Consider the following 19,466-nt stretch of genomic DNA (forward strand, 5'->3'; position numbering starts at 1 on the left):
CATATTGACCTGTGTACCGTTGAGAGCACTTTGCCTGGATGTCAGCAGGTTGTTCAGGAACTCGTGTATTGGAATTGGACCTGATTGTTTCGCGAATTTAATAAAACACATTAGACAAGCGCGAGTTTGACCAGATCAGCTAGCAATCAATAGCCCACGTGTGTACGAGTATTTTAAATAACCATGATAAATAGTCCCAAACATTCACTTTAAGCCAGACACTTTTATTTGGTCATTTTTTTGTTTGCCAAAAGATATTTGTTTTTTTGGAGTGGTGGATGTGGTTAATAGCTGTCTGTATTTATTCCCATTGACAGCGATAGCTGATGTTCCTCCTGTCTATGAAGTGCGTTTGTTGGTTTGTCATTGACTAGTTGGATACACTGTCACTGTCTACTTCTTTCATCCTCCTAAAGGAAGCATTTTTGGGACCCATATACTGTAACACTATCAGGTCATCAATCTGCCATCCAGATGTTCATGGCTTCTTACAGAAGATGTATCTAAATGACTTGACTTCTAGGAATTAGGAAATTTATCTCTTTATCTGTCAGAACTGCGTTTGAATGCCATTCACCTGGCTGGACACTGATTTCATCGCTGGATTTTGGCCATCATCTGACTTCATGAATGTGGGTAATGAGATCAGACCCCAAGCAGAATTCTGGTGCAACGCTGTGAGACACATTCACACTCAGGGTTCGATATTTACAAATCAGTCATGAATCCCTGCAAATTAAATCCCATGGAACTCCACTGCAGATTGGATGCGGTGGATTCAGTGTGAATCTAATGGATTTTACACTGCAACGGACTGAATCTGATGTGAACATCACACTGATGTATTAGAATAGAGACGGACTGGAGGGTGACCAGTTCCTGGGGAAGTATATTCCAGGCGAGGGATGAACAGAATCAAAATGTCTGCATGAGTTGAAGGGAGAAGGGAGAAAATTGGCAAGGAAGCAAACAAGATCAGCTTCACTGTGTCACGTATAAATCAAGTGTAGCTGTTGAGTATTTATGGGGGATTTAGCATGACTGAAAGCAAAACTGGGTGTCAGCACAAAGGTTAAGTCTCGTGGCTGATGGAATCTCTCACATTCCCTGTGCCATCGATACCCAGAGGCAGCTGAAATGAGCAGTTCTCATCTAGTTAGACTGTGCACAGTGGGGAAAGACAAACTCTGGAAGGGGAGCAACCATGAGCCTGACGCAAAGGCATGAGCTCCAATGCAAATGCATGGGCACAATTTGTTGCAATGACACTCTGCACACGATTCAATCCAATTAAATGTCTCCAACTCAAGTAGTTGCTTGAACTGGCTTGGATAGGCTTGTATTAGAAAACAATTTACTTTTAGGTTGCTGAGTGAGTTCCAAGTTATGGCATGTTTTATATACTGAGTTTTTAAAGTAGTAACAGACTGCAACCATTTCCCGAACCGCCAGATGTGACCGTGTGGGCATCACAGGCTGTCCTCACTCCCATTGGCCATAGTTACATAAGTTCCAAAAGGGATAAACTTCTGCAGCAGGAAGTCATGAGAGGAACACAGAAGAACTATGGGGAATGACTAGATAAGCTCAAACTCTTCAGCCTTGACAAGAGGTTCCTGAGACCTTAGCAAGGTAGATAAGGACTAAATAGGATAGAAAAACAAAAGCCAGAAAAATGCTTTCAAGTTACCCCAAGTCTAAGGACAAGAGGGTCCAGGTTCAGGCTTCTGATGGGCAATTTTAGGAGAAACACCAGGATTGTTTCTTTATACAGATGGAACAGCTTAACAATGAAGGTGGTTGAGGCCAGGAGATGGTCTCATTTAAGGAATATCTTGAATCTGTAATGTCATAGTTATAGGGTTGGTAATCTGTAAGAATGAGCTCAAAAAAGCTGAATCCCTACTTCATCTAAATCTATCTTTCGAATTTCTCTCAGCCAAATGCAGGGGCACTGAAGCCAATTGTAGTGCCCCTATTGCTATACCCTACCTTTGTTTTTACGCTGAAGTTTGACTCCAGTGGAGTGCAACACTAGTGACCACAAGATGCAGCTTATGATGGTTTGCTGCTCTGGAGTTGCAAACCAATGCTTTCATTTGAATCCTTGGACATGCCAAGTAAGTTATTAATCCTCATATTTTCATCTGCAGTGCAATGATCATTGCTGCCACGCTCAGCCAGTCTCGTCTCTGATATCAGTTTGTATTAATTTAGTAATGTACTATGAGTTATGTGAACATGGCAGAGCTTAATTCTGATGTAATGAAAACCTGCAAGCTCACTTTGCAGAAGCTAGCACTTCCCAGTTTGCAACAGAACCGAACCAGAAAGACCCAGGTTTGATTCCTGTCTTGAACTGAGATAATTAATCTCAGCCGGGCAGCGGTAGGGAAACAGCAATTCCAAGGCTGGAGAAGAAAATCTTGTCCAAAGTCCCCTCTACTGATATCTATCCAGTGCCTCCTAGTAGAGCTATTTGTGTGTAGCTGTTGGATGTGAACAAGAACAGGAATACCTGCGATGCCCGCTCCCCCTTCCTCCACAGCGGAACAGAATAATGTAATAATAATAATTCTTGTATTTGGTGTAGTGCCTCATCACGTCAGAACAAAGTCTCAAAGCCCTTCACAGGATTTACTGTGAAATGGAGTGACTGTGTATTTGTAGGCAAATGCAGCAGCACGATGGCACACAGCAATGTCCCCCAAACAGACATGAAAAGAGTGACCAATTTTATTTGGGGGATTGTTGGCCAGGACAGCGGGAGAAACTCCCTTTTCCGAATAGTGCCATGGGATCTTTAACGTTCACCTGAACAGATAGATGGGACCTCAGTTTAGCGAAGAATGGCACCCCTGACAATGCAAAACACCCGCAGTGCTGCATTGGAGTGTCAGTTTAGACCAATGTGAGCTCAAGTCCCGACGTGGGATTTGAACGCTGTACCTTCTGACTCAGAGGCGAGAGTGTACCACTGAGCTTAGCTAACAACCAAACTTTCTATACTGGCTCAACAATCAAGAGTTACTAAAGGGTGGCTAGATACACGGGAACATATCCCAGCACAAGTCAGCTCTTCAGGAGAGGAGGAGGGGTGAAAATAAACAACCCCAAAATAAAAAAAACTGTTCCAGAACAAACCACGATGAGCTTTTGTGTTAAAAGTTGCTTTTTAGAAATGCTTTCGGATGAAAAGCCAAGTTGGTCGATGAGTAATGGCAGGGGTGAGACCTATTAGCAGGGCTAGTAGCAAACCACAGACATGGATTTTCCACAGATTCCCATTGAAATTGATAATTTGGGGGTTTATCTTTGGAGAATCATCATAATCCAAGATTTCTATGTATATTACAACAATGTTCCAAGGATAGGATCAGAAATTAAAACAGCTAACCTCATTGATTGACATAATTGCAGGCTTGTGGCCACAAAGAACACTGCTCTGCCAAATACTATAGAATAAAAATGCATTGGGGGACTGTACTGGCCCAGTGGGTTAGTGCACTAGTGCTTTCAGCCCTGGGAGCTGAGTATTTTCATTATCCTTGCTTTAAGTTCCACTTGGGAAACATTTGGGACAGACTCAATCCAGTTTCTTGTGGGCATGGGCTCACCACATAGAACTAACCCAATCCAAAAATTGTCAATCTTGCTTGGGGAGATTACATATGGGAAACATTCATTAGTTTACATGTAGTCGATTGGCGTATCACTTTCCGGGGTAATAATCCCTCCGAAAAATAAATACTAATTTGTTTACTCAATCCATGACAAAGGAAGAAATAAAATGAAAAGAAAATAATAATAATAATAATCCTTGCGTTTGATATAGTGCTTTTCACGTCTTCTCGACATCTCAAAGCACTTCACAGAATAGACTGTAAAGTGAATTGACTGTATATTTGTGGGTGAATGAGTTTAAAAGATATGTATATCTGGTGTTTGAAACATAAAACTATAAATTGAGGATGTTAATGTGGGGGCAATATGTAAGGAAGAAGGGATTTTTTAAATGTAAATATGTTTTGTAACCAGTAATTAAAGCTCTGTCATCTTGCGAGATATTATTGTGATGATCATTTTTTTTATCTCCATTATATGCAAATGTATATCTTACACCACAAGCCTCTGTTTACTTAGCAGTAAATAGGAACCCGGTTTTTAGTTGATTGGCAGATTGCTTTCCGGGGGTAATAATAATAATAATTTGGTCATTCAATCCACGACTGTGGGACACTGCTGTGGGCAATTGTCTGCCGAGTTTCGCCCACAAAATATACAGCCAATTCTCTTTACAGTATATTCTGTGAAGCGCTTTGAAACATCTCAAAGACGTGATAAGATGCTTTATCAAATGCAAAGATTATTATTATTATTTTAGTGGTACTGTGGAGCTTAATCTTCTGAGGTTGGGATCAATGCACATTACTGGGCAGAGTGGAGTTTTTTGGTGATTCCAACTGGGCTATACTTGTCTTGGAAGTGTTTGATAGTATTGTACAAAAATATATGTTTCTTGCCTCGTGGGAGCAAAAAATCAACCAGAGTTCCCGCTCCACATTGCTCAATCACATCCCTGTCAGAAAGTGCCTGCGCGTGGATGTCAGAGGCCTGAAATTTCTTATGGTTTTAGCCTTAAGACTGTTCTCTTCAAATTTAAAATAGAAAAATGCAGATCAACGATGTTCAAATCAGTGTTGTTTTGATAGCTTTTTAATACTGTTGCAAAACAGGCTTACAAATTCAATCTTAAATTAAGAGTTTTTAAATATTTTTCACAATCTTACATTTTAAGGCAATGCAAAATTTTAGCTTCAGATGAGAGTAGGATCAAATTTGGCAGTGATCCTCTATGATCCAAATATCCTCCCTACACTCGCTCTCTAAATTCACACACAAATGATAGAGAGGTAATGAATGGCAGCAAGAGTTTGTGCATGTGAACGAAGCACCCCAGCATGAGTCAGTCATTTCAAGAGAAGAAGGGAGAAGACTGACAAATAAGTATACATATCAGTGATATGTGGAATATTTTTCTCTCGAATCTAAAGACTAGCAAAGTACACACTCCAGTATTCTTTACCAGTTCTTTACTGCGTGTGTAAAACACTGATCTACATCAGCCAGCGAGCAGGTGCAAGAAACCAAAGGAAGAGTTAGAATTTTTAAAGCAAAAGACCTGTTCAAAAATTGATAATAATTCTAAATTGGCAGAATTAGTGCTAGCTCTGAGTCAATTGAGGTGAGTTATGTTAATTACCTGACTTTCTTCTGCTCTACAATGTCATTACATTTCCTGCACGCTAACCGAGTCTGTCACAAGGATAACCTTTAACTCCTTACCATGTTACTGCTTTGTAGCAAAAGCCAAAGAGGTGTCTGTTCAGAGCAAAGTATTAAATTGTTGCGATGAATGTCAAGCCGAGGACTCAGTAACTTGATAATTAGAGTTGCCTTTCACAAGATCCACACTTCAGGCATGTTTATACAATGAATGCGCCAGTGTTTCCTGGCAGACTCGGGGAGGGAAGTGGGTGGGGGGGGGATGGGAGTGGGGGAGAGGTAGGGTCGTGAAGAAATGATTCTGTCCAAACAAATACTTCTGTTAGTGCAATGTCTCTGTTTCAGGGTAAATCAGCCCCTCTGCCCCATCTTTATGATACTCATCAGTAAATGCGATTTTCCTATGGCATTTTAGAACGTTGCTTTTGATCCACCGCACTTTAATATTGTGATGAGAGACATCAGCTTCTGCTGTGCAGACTCTGTTGCTATTTCTTATGGAGAAATACCCAAGTTGTTCTGATTTGCCAAGTTATTGATGACTTCTTCCTGGTGGCTCAGTGGGTAAATGCAGAGCCTCGTAGTTTACTGAACCTTCTGATCAGAGAACTACTGGGTTCTACCTCTGTTTCGTGCTGGTCAATTGGTCTGAGTCACTAAAGCTAGGCTGGGCAAAATTAGTCAGTGAATTCCCTCGAAGTGCCAACCCCCCACCCCCCACACACATATCCAAATAGCCTGCCAACACTAAATGGGATCTAAGTTATGTTAATTGCTAAAAATAGCACTCTTTTCACTTGGGCTTTATAATAGGGATTCGTGTTATGAAGACACAGCAGAAAGATTGCTAACTGTGTTAATGATTAGTGTAAAATGACCCTATAATGGTTACATAATGATAAATAACAGTTACATAGTGGGTGGGGGTAACCAGAAGGTAACCAGTTGGTTAGCATAGCAGTGTAAGGAAAGGAGAAATGGAGAGGAATTTGAGGAAAAAGACAAGATTTTATTCTCAGATGAAGGGGTGCAATTGTGAATCCTCTAGGCTGCTTTCAACAGTATGAGAGTAAAAAGACAGCGTTACGAGCACAGTGAATTTTAGCGGATCTTATTCTTGACAAATTCAGTGTGAACTTTGTGAATGTAAAAGCTGTATAAATGACACCTTGCTGGTTTTCCATGCAAATTAAGAGATGGCAATGACCGACCAGAGGGGGTAGGTGGAAAACCAGGCAAGTTCAAAGATGTTGGGTTCCTTTTCTGGGGACGAATACAGAAAGCTTTGCTCTGCCTGTTACGCAAGCCTGACAAGTGAGTGCTTGATAAGCAATTGTAGATTGAGATTTGTTCTGCATCTAACCCATACTGTACCTGACCTAGGAGCTGAATACTAAATAATAAAAATTGGAACTCCTCATCTTGAAAAGTGCAACATTTTCCTGTCTCCCAAACCCCCCACTGAGGAAAAAGATCAATAAACGAGGCACAAATATAAGATAATCACAGAAATAGTTATAGGGAAGTTTAAAAAAAATTATACAGAGGACATTTGAAATGTTGAATGCTCTGCCACAAACCATATTTGAAGCACATTCCATATACTCTGTTAAAAGGCAATTAGATAGATGTTTGAAAAATAACAACTTGTTGATAATGACTTAGAGCAGTTCACACGGATGGGTTTGGATGCGGAGCAAGGGAAAAGGGGGAAGGCAGGACGGTAGAGGTGATTGTAGACAAGGTCAAAGAGGGTAGCGATCAGAAGAGTGGGACTACATTAGATAATAATAATAATAATAATAATCCTTGCATTTGATATAGCGCTTTTCACGTTGGGAGGACGTCCCAAAGCGCTTCATAGAATATACTGTAAAGTGAATTGACTGTATATTTGTGGGCGAACGCGGCAGCCAATTGCGCACAGCAATGTCCCACAAACAGTCGTGGATTGAAAATGACCAATTTATTATTGTTTTTTGTTTTTTGGAGGGATTATTATTAGGCTCTGTGTGGAGTAAGGAAACTTGCCCAAGGTTTCGCCCTGCCTGGAATTGAACTCATGTGTCTCAAGTGAAGAAAATTCAGACTTGATAAACCAAATATCCTGTTTCTGTCTTGTAACATTCTATGAAACGCACTTTTGAGAGATCTGCAGTAATGTGAGATTTAGATGGTTGGTTTAGGGTCAAGCCTAGTTAAGTTTTCAAGGCTTGGCTTGTGATTTGTTTGTTCCCAGTAACAAAATGATGGGATTGTAAGTGGTCTTATTTTAGTTGCATTGCATATCCTTTAGACCTTGTGATAATTATGTACACAAACTCAGGGACCCTAAAACAGTTGTAAAGAACATTAACAAATCCTCACGGTAGGTTTCCAGTTACAGCACTGAATAGAGCTACACATGTAATGGTGGGGTAGATAAATACCAGCTAGACAGTTTGTTCCTCACAGAATCCCTACAGATATACTGGTGAAATGTGAGGGGAGACATGGAATTGGAGATAGGTTGAAGCAAGCCTGTCAAATGTACAGTGGCTTCTTATATTTTTACAGTTGTTGATGCTTTACTAGTAGATAAAATTATCTTTGGCAACTGTCTATCAAATCTGCTTAATTAAAATGGAAATACACCTTTACCCCACTGCTCTCTGAGAATATAATCATCTGGAATGCATTTGCACCATGTGATATTGACCAAGTCCAGATCACTATTGCACTTGTTTACCAAAACTAGTTTCCTTTTTATCCCCTTGACTTAAGCATGCACACAGATCTGACTTCAAAATTAGCCCACATAGAGAGACAGTGAGAGAGAGAGAGAGTAAGGGGAGGTTGATTGGTGCTGATTAAGTGAAACTAACCTGAAATTGACACGTATGTTGTTGAAACTGACATGCAGATTGTTGGAAAAGGGATATTGCAGCTGACATTTCCACTCAGGGAAATTTCCTATATTTGGGAAAATTTTGGTCACCAGGCCCGGCCACATGTCCTCATGTTTATAAATTCCATGCAAACTTATCCCAGGAAACCCATAGTGCTGCATCTTCCAACCATTTCTCATTTTGGTCTGTGAGTATTTTTAACCATTTCAGCTACATCAGTTTCAAAGTATTCCTTCTGGCCACCCGGCCCCGGCCAAAGTCACCAGCTGCAAGGTTCGTACTTTGCAGGAAGCCTCTCAAAGTACTTTCTAACAAGTCTCCAGGGCGTCCCGTATTTCCCCCCTGAATCCAGCGCTTTGAAAGATATCGCCACATAAGGACCTGTATGAGGTGCAGCGCGCTGGTTGACAGGGCCGTCTTTGCCTCCCAACAGATGGTGCGGCTCTTTATTTCAACAACCCACTCATCGCAGGAGGCCACAAACGCCTGGCCTGTGCACTCAGCCAACATTCCTCACGACAGCAACAGGTCAGGCATCAGGGGATCCTGTATCCATGCCCTACATAGCTTGCGTGCTAACTGACGAGCTGTTGAAATGCCAGCAATCAAGCAAAAGCGGACGATGTGCCAAACCCTGAAGACTTTCCTCTTCCCTCCCTGGCCCCCCAATACCTCAACCTCCCCCCTCACCGCCCGTCCCACCCTCGTAAAGTTGACACATTCAGCACATTACTCTGGACTGCTTGCACTTACTTACCCTTGTCTCTGGCACATGTTTGCCTCCTTCACACAGACCCCACGGTTCACATTGGCAACTTGCCCTACGTGCTCTGAGGCAGATTAGTCACAGTTGGGTGTAAAGTTTTGACACTTGCAAAAAAATGTGGAAAAAGAAAAATATAGAACGGAGGCAGCAATTCACTGAAAATCTGTAATTGAAGAAATTTGGGAACTGACAATGCATGGCTTGGAATGAACAACGCCGACATTTCGGATCACGTGATTTTATTTTTTGTATGAAGATGAAATAGAAAATAATACTTTAGCCAACTGTCTAATGGCTCAGATGGTAAGGCCACTGCTTAGTGTAAGGTAGACCGATCTCTAGCCTGTATTAGTTTGAAACATGATTTATATGTTCAGCTACCCAATTTCTCTTGCTGAGGAAGTTAAATACCCCCATAGACTTCCCATATAATAGCACTGAGTTTTATGAGACAGTTACCAGTGGCCTTTGGTACTTTGACTCAGTGCCAATTCTTCATTGTGAGCTCAACAGGCATCAGCAGTTAACGTAAGCAATCTGTATGACTGTGTTAGGTTTATTGGAGTCGAGTCCGGTTCTGCCTTCATTCCTGGTCTCTATGGCTTAGGTTCACAGTGGGCATTGGCCTTATCATAAGAGCCATGAAAGTTTGTGTATATCCATCTTATTTAAGTTTAGATTGTTATAGCTGGTAATCTGTTTGATGGCCTATTTTGAATTAGCTGATCTCAGCTGGGAAAGCAGGTGGAAGATTGGAGATGATGGGGAGATTAATTTTCTTAAAATATCAGAGTGTGCAGTATTTGGCAAATTCTTAAAGAGTTATTTTTGAAGTCGTAGTTTTTTTTAAAGAACCATATACAACAGACCTCAAAGATAAGACTCAATGCAAAAAGTAGCCAAATTCTGGACATTCTGAAATGCTAAGAAAATAGAATAAATCTAAACCAACCCAAATGGAATTTCTCACCATCGACTCAGCATCATTGGCTCCTGATCCGAATTAGTGATCCCTGTTAGATTGTGCAGAAATGAAAGCAAGATCAGATTTGTGATGTCAACAGTACTTCCCGCACCCAGAGGGCATTGTGCAGGAAGTTACGTTAGCGATGACCTGCAAGTCCATCATTTATATCATTCATACAATCGGTAAAAATCTGTTTTTATTAATGGAAATGTATCTGCATTGGACTGGGATGGAATGTAAAAACTGATCAATATGAATGTTTAGCAATTTTCAGTAATTGCAGGTGAGCTCACACATGGAGAATAGCCACTTGGGCAATGCTCAGGCCTCTGATGATGGTGCTTTTGGAAATGTACCTCGGTGTGAACCTTACGAGAATAAAGGGCTGACTGAAGTTGAGGTGTGCTGTTCAAGTAACAGGAAGCAAGTGTGTAATGGCCCTAATAGATGAGCCATTGCACCCAACCAATAATAATAATAATAGCACCATGTGTAAAAACAGATGTTTATTATGCCGAAGGAGTTTTAATCACATTTTGTTCTCTTCCCAGGTTCTTTTTGAAATTCTTTCTGAAATGCAATCAAAACTGCCTGAAGAATGCAGGAAACCCAAGGGACATGCGAAGATTCCAGGTGAGCAAACCCTCTTTTTCTTATTTCTGAAGCCATCTTCCCTGCTCAACAACGGCTCTCCCTAAGCAATGACGGCAACTAGAGAGAGATGTAATGGATGGTTTAGAATCTAGCTTCACTTGAGTCTTTTCCCACATAGGAGAAGCAAATAAAAGGTCTGTACTGGTTAATCTACCATCACAATGTTAAGAGCCATTTCCAATAGTTTGACTATGAAAAAATGAATGCTACCAGCTTGAAGTGCTGACAGGTCCAGGCTGGCTAAGCAGGTAATTTGGCCGTATTTCTAGCCCAATTGACACCTAGAATTGAGTTTACAGCTGCTTCTCACATTGGCATATCAATGATGCTGTTAAAAAGTCCCCGACACTTTGCAGTGACTCTTCTCAGGTTGCACTGCACGTGCCCAGATTGAGTGGTTTTATGGTGACATCTGCACTGCATGTTAGTACATTAATGAATGGAGAATTGCACGCTGCGTCACTCAACTTATGTCTGCCACTTGTCCTCAGGCGTGTTTCTTTTCCTTAGCTGTCCATCTCTGAGTTGGCGTAAACCTTGCATCTACAAACTTTTTTAAACCAAGTCCTTGTGGTTGCATTTAGCTCACACTGATAAATTGCTGACTGTAAAATTGCTGCATTTTATGCAGGTGAAACAAATGCTTTGATCTTATTTTTACATTGTCAGCTCACTTTTCTTCTAATCGTCGTCTGCCACCATCCAACCATCTTTGGCTGAGCCAGAAAATCTCAGGCCCTTGAACTGTTCAATGCTCCTCTGTGCATTTGTCTAAGCAGGAGGTGGGTTTGAAAGATGTGAGGCTTTGTATTTCCTGCCCTGAGACAGAAAGTCTCCTTTCAGTGTGGGTGTGTGTGTGCAAGTGTCTAGTGGCTGGCCAAGTAATGGCAAGGCTCACACGAAGGATTTCTTTGATTTTTTTAAGACAGGACAATAGCAAACAATCATTATTTTATACATCAAAGGTTTCTTTTGTGGAGAATCATTGCACTGATTTACAGTGCCGAATCACTGTGCTGATTTACACTGACAATAATAGATCTCACTGAATTTCACTGGTGAATCAATTGGCTGAAATACACCGGATTTCGAAGTTGAGTGAAACCGGGAGCAATTTTCCATTCATTAATGTACTAACATGCAATGCAGATAATGATCACACTGTGCTGAATTACACTGAACCTTGCAGTGACATGCACTGGTGAATCAACCTTGCACTGACATACACTGATGAACCTTTTGAATGAATTACACTGGCGAATCACTGTTGTGAATTGCTGACCTTAATTTCATTGCTGAATCACCACTAGAACACAGCACATGGATCGATTTTCCTGCAATATTTGCTTGAAGTTGGATGCAATCTTATGTTGAAATCTTATGCAATCTTATCTTATGTTACAACATGTATGTACAACATGGTTGGTGTGGGTTTGATTCTCCCCCTCCCCCACCTCCACAGGACCACTTCACCTGAGCTATACTGACCTGCCGGATATCAATCGGGAGCATCAGTGCAGGAGACAGAGTAATAGAGTCTTTGCCTCCTAGCAGGTAGTTAAAGAGAGCATTGGTTGAGTCTCAATATGTTTGTCCTTTAGACAGCAGTTGTGATACCAGTGGACCAAAGAACATAGAAAGCTAACATCGAGGAAAAAGCTAAAATAACCAGAGCAATAGTCACATTTAAAGGCATCTCTTTTGCAGATTTCTTTGCTCAAATAAAGATTTAACAAGCTCAATGGTGTCCAGTTAGGAAAGAAGAGACTTCTGAGATACAAAACACCTGTCTTTTGCTCAGTTGGTTGCAATTTTGTCTCTGAGCAGGAGGACCATGCCTTACACAAGGGCTTGAGATGCTGACAGGCTGACACTCTAGTACAGTACTAAGGGAATTATTGGAGGAGCTGTCCTTCAGATGAGACATTAAAAAATGAACTTGTGGTTCTGATGTACATTAATCTTCAAAAATAGTCACAAGAGATGAAGAGCAGAGTGTTCTCCTGATAACCTGGCTCGTCCCACCGATTTGGCATCTCTACAAAACCAATAATGCGTTGTCTGTAAATATACACCTTCTCTGAGCCATTACACAGCTTACTGGACTCCTGTATTTGCCTAACTGGAGCAGTTAAATACCATTCCATCTCGTATACATCATTTCAGATTTGCACATCCACTTGTTTCATTGTCTGATAAATGTTTGTTGGACCTAAGAATCCATGAGCTTACAGGGTTCAAAGTGTTGCTCGCTACTAGTTTCAAATCCATTGACTAATTTTCGCCCATTTCCATTGTTGAGAACAAGTCAGTTTGCCTCCACCTATACATTTAGTCTTCATTGTGTGACTCTCCTTGAGGCGTTTTGGCATACAATAAGATACTATGACAAATGCAGGTATTATTTATTATTCTATTTAGATGTCTTTGGGGAAGAGTTACTCGTGATCTAGACAGCTCAGTCAAGTAGGGAAGGCAAGGGTCCAAAGGCTGATTGTACAGTGCTTCACCTAATAAATACTCCCACAACGGGGACTAATTTTCATATGGTAATGGCTTTCCATGTTATCTTGGTTCAGCAGTCAGCATTTCTTGTAGGCGATTGGTTGGACATGGAGAAGGTTACTGATCTGTTGACTCTTAAATGCTTTCTGTCAAGCAAGCACAAGCCCACAGTCTTCAAGGATGTGAGCACTGATTGCTTAATTACTGGCACTGTGTCAATTAACAAAGCCTTTGGATTTGGCAAAAATGGCATGCTTATTTAAATGGAAGGGGGGAGAAAATGGAAATAATTCAGATTTTCTTTAAGTGTTTCTCCACAGCTTTAAAATGGAGTCATCTCTCAGTATCAACTCATTTAAAAATAATATACCCTTGGATCTCAATAACATGAGTCCTCATAACACATGTAAGCTGTCAAACAAGCAGATGTTTAGTTGTCTCAGTTAATGTGGCTCTTAAGCATCTACTGTTGGATAACAAGCAGTCCTCTAACAAGGATGAAATGCTTCAGCTCTTTGCGTTTCATGTAACAACATTTAATGGTTATTGAAATGCAAATATGTGATCTGCATTCATCTCTGTGAAATGTTATTGGAACAATGGGATCCACTCAAGACAGATTTCTCTCATTTCACGCAGACCAGGCTTTGGCACCATGTTATCATTTTCCCTCCAATTTTCTCACCTATTCTCCTGGAGGCACGGACGCATGATGGAGTACAATTCCGTTGGTGTCCGCAACCTCCTGTACCTCATGCCGCAGCCTAAACAGTGAGCATTAATTGCCTATTTAATCATCAGGGAAAGATGAGAAAATCATCACAGCCAAGTTCAGGTCTGTCTTAGCCTGAGATTCATATTCCTTCCAGCAGGTTGGCACTGGACAGTAATCAGGAGCAGAAACCTTTGTTCTTTTTTCCCATTCTAACCCAATGACACTGAGGTTAACTACAACACTCTTAGCGCTCCCCCAGCTGACATCAGCTAACCCTGGACAGACCAGGGTTTGAACCTGAGGCTTTCCAGGCCTCCAACGCTTAGATTCTTACTGGGCGGTGAAATTACCAGGCTTTTGAACGGGAGTTAAGCACGAACTTTAGCTGAGATCATTTGTGCTGAAATATTTTAAGGCCAGGGTTGGCGCAGCTGCGGTATGAATAATCACTTTTTAATACTGAAGCCAGGACAGAAACCACTCCACTGATTTCCTCTAATTGGGCAGTTGGATGTACTTTTTATAGCTTGCGATCCCTTCGCCAAGCACCTTAGCAGCACTTAATGAATCACACCAGCAAACCCAAACTGGAAACGCGAGACGCAAAAAATAATGGCCGTTTGAGATGAAACGTTGAGAGAAACAGAGCAGGCCTTTCCACGTATGTTGTATTAATCATATGGCGCTTTGTGGGAAGTGGGTTAAAGTCCAAGCCTATAAATGATGGTGTTTTTGTAAAGTAGATTATTAGTTCTGTGCAGAGTTCAGGGAATCATTTTTGAAACTCCTGGTCGTAACAAGGTGTTCAGGAAGGTGGCTAGAACAGTAGGGATCTCTGAAGCAGGCTGCCATTTCTGTGGTTTATTGATAGGTCCGTGGGTTGATATTTTCTTCCCAACACTACGTCCTGTGGTAATTAAAATACCCGTTGAGAAGCCTCTTTCCCTCATTGCTAGTGCATTGACTCAGAGAGACATAGTATTTTGGGTACCCAAACCCTCTGTACCCATCTCAGCTTGGCTTGTTGGGCCTTGCTGTGTGTAAAATGTCTGCTGCATCTGGAAAGATAAGCTCAAATGGGCCAAAAGGCCTTCTTTATCCAAATCAATTGTGTGAAACCCAGAATCCCTTTTTAACTGAACAACGGAATCAGAGTTAAGTTGATATCCTGCACTTCAGTGGCTTCCAATGAATACATCCAACAGCCCATTGTGATAGTCAAGTGGGGATTGCCACACTCAGGATCACAGATGACATAACAGATCATAATTTTTACCCCAGTGTTTATAACTCAAATGAAACAACAGCCAGAGAGGGGACTGTTTCCTTTAATTGGGTAAACTTTTAGACCCCAAGCTGTTTGCTGTCTGGGTACTGCTGCTTTTGGAAAGGTTAATTTGACTGCTAAAAATGTGTCTATTTAAAGTGTCCATCCGCTGAGACTTACAGAAGTGTTTGCAGCTCAGAGTCGGCCTTTCGTCTCTTCATATGCCTAAAAGCCCACAAAGCACAATGCAATTAGAGTAAGAAGCTCAAACTGACTTGGGAATTTGAGGCAAAATAAGTTGGAAACCCTTTGTAATGGCTCGGGTAGCTCATTTATTATGAGAGCAAATCTATTAGGACTTTGTTTTTGTCTTTCATTTCTCAAGTGAGACAATTTTAATTAAATTAATCTGGCTGTCAATCTATCACTGATCAATCATGGTGCCTGGGCCCTTTGCAGTGCAGCTAGGGAAGGGCTGACAGGGTCTGATAATGGAAGAAGGAATAAACTTGTGAATTGAGTCAATTAACCTACATAATAGGTGGATTAAACATCACCTAGTTTATTGCACTTTCAGATGTCAGCTTCCAGAGTTGGGAGATTTAACAGCAATTAACTGACTGGTATGATATTTGTTTATATAAGGCTGAGCGAACAAACATAGCTTGAATGATTTCTTTCTTTAATCCTGTCACTGCCAGAGAGAAAAATATTACCGGAAGAACATTTTGAATCGTTCTAGATTGAGTTGTTTGTGGATGGAGTGTACAATAAGTTCCAAGTGCAGAGCCAATATGAAATAAATGATAAAATAATCCTAAATTTCAGGTCGGGAAGCTTGTCTGAAAGGACTTCACAGGATTTACTATGAAGTGCAGTGACTGTGTATTTTCAGGTCAAACGCATTGGAAGAATAGATTGCTTTAGAAGATACCATGAAGGAGATAGATGGAGGAAAAAGTGGAATGAAAAGAGAACATTCTCTTCTCATTCCATGCTAATTCCTTCTACCGCGTTTTGCCCACAAAATACAGTCAATTCACTTTACAGTATATTCTGTGAAGCGCTTTGAGATGGCTCAAGACGTGATAAGGCACTATATCAAATGCAAGGATTATTATTATAATAAATAAACTTCATACTGTATTTGATATAGATAGTGCCTTTCTCTTTGGGAGGATGTCTTAAAGTGCTTCACATAATTTGCTGTAAAGTTCAGTGACTGTATTTTGAATGTAGCAAACAGCCATGAAATTAATGACTAATTTAACTTTTGAAGCTAAGTTGCATAAAACTGCCCACAGTATTTAAAATGCAACTTCAGCAGCGATCTATAGAAGGTTGGAATAAGTTCTTTCAACTTATGGTTAAATGCCTTTGAGACACAATCTAACATTTGAACGCATTACCACAAGTGGCTATTGAAGCCAAGTCAATTACAACATTTAAAAGGGAATTAGATGAACACTTGAAAAATGAAGATTCAAAAGGGCATGAGGAAAAAGCAAGGAAATAGGATTAGAGCAATAGCTCCAGTGGAGAGTGAGCATGGACTCAGTAGTTTGCTTCCTTGCTCATTTTTAATGATTCTATGAATATTTATTGACAGTAGCTTAATATTGACTGGAAACTTCAGTGAATGATCAATAATTACACCCAAATCCTTTTGCTTCGCTTCCTCTGATATTGGACACTCCTTCATTTTGTGTATATAGTTAAGGTTTCTTGTTCCAATTAACTTAGAGTAGTTTACATGATCTACATTAACTTCCAGCTGCTGCTGCTTCCCCCATCTGCTTTATTGGTCCAGTTTGTTTCAAATACTACCTAAACTCATTATATTTCAAATGTTCTCAAGCAGGATCCGAGACTTGCTGCTGAGTGACCTGATAATGGGCAGCACAGGACAGAGGAGGGGGGTGTAAGCAAAGCAAAGGCTATAGCAGTCCAGGATTAGGGAGGGGGAAATCAACCAGTGTATCTGCACTTATGCATTGAGCAATCTGAAGCCTAACGTATCTCATGGTCTTGGCCTTAAGAACATTGTCTTAAAAATGTTGATCTTGCAGAATGTTGGCAAATTCAGGCTTAATTTGAAAGCCAGTTTCTTTTTAACATGGTTGATGTTTTTCCCTCCCTGCAGCCCAGAGGTTCAGAGACCAATTTTAATGATCTATCACCTGAGACTGGCTGAGACTTGGCTAGGCACAGATGTGGATTGAGCCTGGCATCTTCCTGCTCTCAGTTTAACACTGAGACATTGGCCATCGCAGAAGCCTGGCCGAGGAACTTCAACACGCATTGGTAGTTTCCTGCAATTTCTGTTGAGGTCTTCAACATTTGTCTCTCTAACTCTTTCATTCTCTGTATGCAGGTTGTTGTTTCCACAACAGTGAATGTAGATGGCCACGTGCTGGCAGTCTCCGACAACATGTTCGTACACAACAACTCCAAACATGGTCGGAGGGCTCGAAGACTCGATCCCTCTGAAGGTACGCCCTCTTATCTGGAACATGGTAGGCATATCATTTACATTGGTTTGCCCTGCTGTTTTCTTTTCAAAATGTAAATATTTGTACACCTCTGTGTGTCTGATGTTCCAATCCTCTCGTTGGGAAACCTTTTTTTGATTCTGTTGAAGAAAGCACACACTCTCTTTGACCAAAGCTAGATTTCAAAGAATTCAGGCTATCCCACCAATCAGGGCCTGACCATCCTAAAACAAATCTGCTGTTAGATATTAATTCTTTGAATCCTGGGTCATTTTTAATTAAAAAATAATTTTGCTTCATGTTGTGGGGTCTAGTTTGCAGTTTTTTTTATGTTACTTCTTAATAAGGAATCTGAATCATGCAAATGCGGAAATATTCTAGTCGTCAGAAGTATGGAACTCCATTTCTGACTTGTCCTACTTCTGGAGAGGAGTTTTCAAGGATCAGTAGGAATTTTTTTGGGATTCCTGATTATCCCATTGAGAAATGCTGCACATTAGACCCTATTGTGAACTGAAAGGATAATCTAAAGTAGCTGTGTTTCTGAGATGTGAAGACTGACCTTAAAACAACAGGATTATCCAAGGCTTTCTCATAAGTCTTACCAGTTCTCAAAGAAAAAAATGCTTACGATCTCTATTTTAATCCCTCCAAAAAAAACAATAATAAATTGGTCATTTTCAATCCATGACTGTTTGTGGGACATTGCTGTGCGCAATTGGCTGCCGCGTTCGCCCACAAATATACAGTCAATTCACTTTACAGTATATTCTGTGAAACGCTTTGGGACGTCCTCCCAACGTGAAAAGCGCTGTATCAAATGCAAGGATTATTATTATTATTTATTTTCCTCCATTTTTCTCCCTTTGTCAAGCTTTGTCTAATCTGCGAAGTTTGTAACTGGATAAGAAACTTGTGAATCCTGGATATCTGAAGCTCTGAAAACCTGCTCAGAGAAATCAGAACTGTGATTGGAGTCCAGTTGAAAGTTGGGCATGACAATCCAGGATTCACAAGTTACAAATTCTTTTGCAAATCACACGATTAAGACCCCATTTAACTCCACAAGCCCTTTGAGATATCTCGTCCAAGTGGCCATTCTTTACATGTAAGCCCAGACACTGAGCGTTAACAGGGTATTCGACTATGAACAATATTACAGCTCATTGGTTTCCATCTGACATCCACAAATACAGACTTTCTCTAGCAGGGGAATCAAGATAGTGATCAGGAGTGGGAACCTGGTTATTTTGTCTTGCTTAAAACAGTGGCCTGAGACCAATTATAATGCCTCAACTACCAGCACAGACCTTGCAACTTTCTGTCTGTATAGTTAATTGCACTGGAGATGATAACTTTAAGCATTGGGCATCAGAAGAGACTCTTTTTCCTTTTCTCTCTGTTCTCATTTTCCTAGTCTTTTACTCACCCTTTCCCCAATTTGCCTGCAATGTCCATTACTTCTCTGCGGACCAGTCATCCATTCGAGGGAACCAGGCACTACCTTTGTTGCCTTGTGACCCTCTCTCAGACAATGAAAAGTGAGTTCTTAGATAGTGTCCTGTGAAAACAGTGACAGGTCACGTGGACCAGTGATTGCTGTTTTTTTCCATTTGAAGCAATTCATTGACATTGAACATAGATAGGATTTAGCTGAGAGATAGTGGGTTGAACAATCCAACATTAGCTTCCTCCTGTTTGGTGGAATGATAGGAAGAGGGTAGGTATAAATTAACAATTCTGATTTTGTAGGACAGCTAGTGCTACAATATATATATATATATATCACTAGATCATTGTCAAAGCTTGGTGAGTGTTTGTCTCACCTACACTCAAGTTTTGTAGACAGGTTTTAAGTCATAAGGGAAAAATTATGTTCTAATTGGCTCAATTTTGTATGCAAATTAGGTGCAATTAGCATAATTC

General features: G+C 40.7%; 1 protein-coding gene across 6 annotated transcripts in view; it reads left to right on the top strand.

Annotated features, from left to right (window-relative positions):
- Window positions 1-19,466, top strand: part of ebf1a (EBF transcription factor 1a) — a 265,989-nt gene that overhangs the window by 137,289 nt on the left and 109,234 nt on the right. For 4 of the 6 annotated variants that reach the window (XM_007891402.2, XM_007891404.2, XM_042340170.1 and 1 more), the window contains exons 7-8: window positions 10,459-10,540; window positions 17,423-17,564. In XM_007891402.2, the coding sequence (XP_007889593.1) occupies window positions 10,459-10,540; window positions 17,423-17,564 (224 nt within the window). The remainder of the gene's footprint in view (window positions 1-10,458; window positions 10,541-17,422; window positions 17,565-19,466) is intronic. The other 2 variants (XM_007891403.2, XM_007891405.2) reach the window with 1 other exon arrangement.

This window comes from Callorhinchus milii, unplaced genomic scaffold (assembly GCF_018977255.1).
Source record: "Callorhinchus milii isolate IMCB2004 unplaced genomic scaffold, IMCB_Cmil_1.0 Scaffold13, whole genome shotgun sequence".
NCBI lineage: Eukaryota > Metazoa > Chordata > Chondrichthyes > Chimaeriformes > Callorhinchidae > Callorhinchus > Callorhinchus milii.